This window comes from Morus notabilis, unplaced genomic scaffold (genome assembly GCF_000414095.1).
Source record: "Morus notabilis unplaced genomic scaffold, ASM41409v2 Scaffold1036, whole genome shotgun sequence".
NCBI classification, from domain to species: Eukaryota; Viridiplantae; Streptophyta; class Magnoliopsida; order Rosales; family Moraceae; genus Morus; species Morus notabilis.
Window position 1 is genome coordinate 128,443 of NW_010362198.1, and position 4,926 is coordinate 133,368.

General features: G+C 36.4%; 2 protein-coding genes across 3 annotated transcripts in view; both read right to left on the reverse strand.

Moving 5' to 3' along the window:
- LOC21387542 (coiled-coil domain-containing protein SCD2) overlaps positions 1-873 on the reverse strand; it is an 8,722-nt gene extending 7,849 nt beyond the window's left edge. For both annotated transcript variants that reach the window (XM_024167668.1, XM_024167669.1), the window contains exon 1: positions 347-873. In XM_024167668.1, coding sequence (XP_024023436.1) covers positions 347-721 — 375 coding nt within the window. In that variant the 5' untranslated portion in view covers positions 722-873. The remainder of the gene's footprint in view (positions 1-346) is intronic.
- Positions 874-2,041: 1,168 nt separating this feature from the next.
- Positions 2,042-4,125, reverse strand: LOC21387543 (probable fructokinase-4). Its single transcript, XM_010101301.1, has 4 exons — positions 3,715-4,125; positions 2,924-3,253; positions 2,593-2,709; positions 2,042-2,173 (listed from the first exon to the last, which is right to left on the reverse strand). Exons 1-4 carry the CDS (start codon positions 4,123-4,125, stop codon positions 2,042-2,044), a joined length of 990 nt encoding a protein of 329 aa, XP_010099603.1.
- Between the last annotated feature and the right edge of the window lie 801 nt (positions 4,126-4,926).

Below are 4,926 nucleotides of genomic sequence, written 5' to 3' on the forward strand. Positions count from 1 at the left end.
CATTGTAGTAAAACTAATGACATGAGAAAGTAGCTAAAATTCAGATTCACCAAACTTCAACACCGAAGAAAACTCCAATTGCACCTAATTTCATTAACTTAAACCCTAAACAAATCCTACGCTGACTGCAAAATATAGCACCAAAGATAATTGTAAGAATTTCACTCAAATATTTTCAGAAATATGCGCTTTTAGTTAATCTAAGTAACTTAATCCAACGAAAAACAAACTGCAATTCAGATCACCAAAATCAAAACCACCAAATCAAACTCCATTTGCACATAGTTAAGTTCATCTAAACCATCGAAACAAAACGATAAGACAATTTTATAAATCTGAAACTAACCGCAGGAGAGGCAGATCTATTCGTCCGAGAGGCCGAAATCGCGGGGATAGAACCGGAGTTATAAGCGGCGGAATTGTTCGAGAAAGAGAGAGGCGCGGGAGGCGGAGGATACCGGAACCCTAGATCATCGTCGTCGTCGTCGTCGTCGTCGTCTGCGGCTGCGGCCTGCGAGGCCATGACCTGAGCGAGGCGCGCCGCGGCGGCCTTGGCGGCCACGTTTTGGGTCCGCTTGATGGTGGAGAAGGCGGTGGCTCCAGGCTGAATCCGCGAGTGAGGGTGCGCCGGCGACATCGCCGCCGGAGATGACGATCCCGTGCTGCTTCCGCCGCTCCACTGCCGCGAGTACACCGGACTTGCCGTCCTACGATGATCCATAGACGTTTTATTCGTCCTTATATATATAGCACTGAGTGTCTTTGTGTGTATCGGATCGACGAGAGATTTGCACGGGCGCTAGATTTTCTCGAGAAAATCGAGGGAAAATCGGAAGGAAAAGAAGGAGAGTGAGGGAGAGAGGGAGAGAGGAGAGAGAGGTTTCGAGTGAGGTGAGACCACGACGAGACAGGGTGTGCTAGCAACAGGAAGAGAGGTGAAACGATGTCGTTTGAGTTTTTCTTTGAGTGAATTAAGAAGACGATGGACGTTTCGCGGGAGTGAAGGGGTGAAAGTGATGGGACCCAGTTGTTAAGCCATGTGGTGACGTGTCGTGTTGATTTTCATGGCTGGGCCCTTAATTGTGTGTTGATTTTCATGGCTCGGCCCTTAATTGTGTGTTGATTTTCATGGCTCGGCCCTTAATTGTCTAGCAAAAGGTCAACGGATTTTTCTTTCGGGCTTCAATTAAAAAACGAACAAAAAAAAAACAAAAAAAACTAATTAAGGTATTGCCATGTAGTACTAAGATGTAATTTGAAGCTTTTAGAATGAAAACAATAATTATTTACTGAAAAATATCAAAAATTCCATTTAAGATGGTAAAAAAATTATCTGTCACTGCATTTAAAAATAAATAATTATCGTTTGATTAATAAATAGAAATTAAAGTCATAATAACACTTAATTATTTAAAATGACATAAATAAGAAGTATGTACAATTTTTTTTCCTTTTTTATTTAGAGGTTCAAAAAGGAAAAAAATGTTATTTGTACATGACTTTTGAAAATACTATATATTTTAAGGTTATTGAGATAGTCCATAAATTTTGAGGATAGTGACATTTGATTCATAAACTTTTTAATTTTGACATATTAGTTTTTATTTTTATTTTTATTTTTAGATTTTTGGTCTCTAATAATAAAATTGATGAATGATATTCTAAATTTTAATATAGATGATCACTTTCTTATCGCACAATAACTAAAAACTTTACTGTTGCTTTATAATGGCAGGCATGTAAAGCTACAGAGATAATATGAATATATGTGTCACCTCTTACCAAACCATTAAAAACATTCAAAGAATATCAATTATTCAGCAATAAATATGCCCTTGTAAGGCATATGGTGTTTCATTATTACATCCCAAAAAGAAAAAAAAAAGAAACTAGAACTAGAAGAGAAATAAATATCATATATATACTCAAATAGCAAGTAGCTCCTTAAAAAAAAATAAAAAATAAAAAATAAAAAGAAAAGAAGCAAAGGAAAAGACTAATAAGTCCTAAGAAAACCTAAAGAAAATCCTCTCATAGCGCCTTATGCACCTTTGTTGAGAAGGGCGCGGACTTCTGTCTCGGGCGGAAGAGCCGGGATTGCTCCCTTCTTTGTGGTTGTGATGGCCCCACATGCATTTGCAAATTTCAGAACCTCCCTCAACCTTGCCTCATCCTGAATTAATTCATCACAATTAATTAGTAACAAAAAAAATTAACATTAAACAAATTAGACTAAGTACAAATCTTTTTTACCACATAAAAAGATAAGAGTGAATTGATGTTTAGTTTGTATGCGAGTTGGTTTTAATGTATCAGATTAGAAATCTTTATACCACATAAAGAGTTAAGAGTTTGATGGGTATTTAATAGGTATGTGCGTTGTTTTAAATGTATTAAATTCTCATTTACGTTCCAAAATAGTAATTTTTTTTAAAATATATATATAATTAAAATAAAAAAGATTGTAGACGTTTGGTTCATAAATTCAGAACCATTCTCGTTTTACGTGTATTTTTTATGAGAAAAAAATACTGTAAAAAACCATGAATCATAATTCAGAATCAATGACAAATACGTGAAACAAAATATTACCTCAATAATAGAGTGGTCATCAACAATCTTGGACAAGAGTGCACCAACAAAGGAATCACCAGCACCAGTGGTATCCACTGTGTTGACACGGAAAGCATCAACTGACCCACGGAAACTCTGTAACAAAAAGAAAGATTTAGTATTAAACAAAATTTTCATTCTAGTTTATTAATCATATAACATATTTGTAAGAACTTAATTGTAATTTTTTTTTTTTTTTTTTTGAGAAAACACTATAATAAAAAAGATTAAATCATGGTGGACCTAGTGAAAATCTTTAATTTATAACCCCATCAAAAGAGAAAAACAACTGGTTTTAGTGCTTGATTACCTTGGTGAAGTATCTGCAGCCATGCTCGCCGAGGGTGACGAGGAGGAGCTTGAGGTTAGGGTGCCAGAGCAACAAGGCGGCGTCGTCGATCTTGTCCCTGCCGGTGAGGAACTCAAGCTCAACGTCACTAACCTTGATGACCTCAGCCTTGCCCCAAATGCTCAAGATCTGCTCACGCGCCTCCTCGGCCGACGGCCACAGCGGAAGTCGGAGGTTCGGGTCGTATGAAAGGAGAGCTCCGGCTTCCTTTGCAGCCTTCATCGCCTTAATGTGCGCCGATCTGCATGGCTCCACGATCAAGCTTATGGACCCATAGTGAAACACCTTGGCCTAAATTAACATGCATGCATTTGAAAAATATATATGTTACATCAGATCATTATTTAAAATATATATATATATATATATATGCAAAGCAAGACAGGTTACTGAACCCTAAATCAATATTCTCCCTCAAAGATCATAACTCATGATGATAATATCATATTTAATGAAGTCTTTTTATGTTTCTACATTTATAAAAAAAATAAAATAAAATCATTTAATAGAAACCATAACATAAAGATTTGACAAAATAATTTCTTTTAATAGAAACGATAATATAATCAAATAAATAATGTGAAACAAACAACATATAACATTAAACATATTTTAGTGAAAACGCACGACGACGAGAAGTTTCCCGGAAAACACAGTAAGAAAACCACAACAAATTAAGATGGAAACCTTTTTTTTTTTTTTAATCGAGATAGAAAAGAGAGAGAGAAAAAAAAAAGGAAATCGTATCGTACGGATTTGATAAGTTCCAGATTGAGCTCCTCGGGACGGAGAAGCATGTCGGCGCTAGGGTTCCGGTAGAACATGAACTCACGCTCGCCGTCGGCGCGGAGTGTGACGAAGGCGAGGGCGGTGCGTGCGCCCTCGTCGAAGTTGATGCCGTCGGCGGAGACGCCGTTCTCCTTCAAGATTCCGGCGAGCATGTGACCGAACTCGTCATCGCCGAGCTTTCCGACGAAGGCGGCATTGCCGCCGAGCCTTGTGATGGCGATTGCGACATTGGCGGGGGCGCCACCGGGGGCCTTGAGGAACCCGGGCGCCTCTGCCAGCGATACGCCGGACTCGGTGGGGACGAAGTCGATCAGCATCTCTCCGAAGCTCACAATCAGGCTCTTGCCGGTCGAGGGAACGCCATTGCCAGCCATTGAATTAAGACGGATTTCTCGAGAGAGAGAGAGAGTCAAGAAAGAATGGTTAACGAAGAATGAAAAAGATGAGAATATGTGCAAGTCTCAGTGAAAGCAAACTGGGGTTGTTTACTTGTATATATAAGCTATTACAATGTAGATATTTTCTTTATTTATTTGAATTTGAGCCGAAAAACAAAAAGGTATTTTCAATATTTGAAACGACTAATTTTCAAAATTAGTGTTTAAATAATGTTTCAGTGGCGAAATTAGTGATTCAAATAGGAGTTTGGGAGTAAAAGAAGGGAAACCATTTAGATTTTTAAATCCAATATAAATTGGATAAGGGAAATTTATATCCATATGTAAAAGAAAACATAATAATTTATAATTTATTAAGTAGTGATTGAAAGTATTTAAAAAAAATGAAGATAAGAGGTTTTTTTTCATTTTTGTATATTTTCTTAGCCAAATTTAAGAAAAATGAAAGTAAAAATAAAAGCTATGCCCTCTTTTTTATAATGTGCCCAAAATCTTTTATGAGAAAGATAAATGAAATTTATTAATTTTAAAGAAAAAATCTATGACCCCACAAAAGATTAGACAAATATGGATAATAGACAATATATACTGTTTTTTCTTTTTTTTTTTTAAATAATTATTAGAGAAGAGAAGAAACGGGCCGAATGATCAATTAACATTAGGGGACTTTCAAAAATGTTATCAATAAAATAACATTGTTTTCTTAATTTACAGGTTTTCTTTCCTAATTTACAGGTTATTTTTCGTAATCTGTGAGTTATTACTTTCTATCTTGTA

Coding starts and splice junctions, on each gene's coding strand:
- LOC21387543 (XM_010101301.1), bottom strand. CDS start 4,125: ATGGCTGGCAATGGCGTTCCCTCGACCGGCAAGAGCCTGATTGTGAGC. Junction 3,254..3,714: donor ATCTGGAACTTATCAAATCC/GTACGATACGAT, acceptor ATGTTAATTTAG/GCCAAGGTGTTTCACTATGG. Junction 2,710..2,923: donor GCTGCAGATACTTCACCAAG/GTAATCAAGCAC, acceptor TTTTTGTTACAG/AGTTTCCGTGGGTCAGTTGA.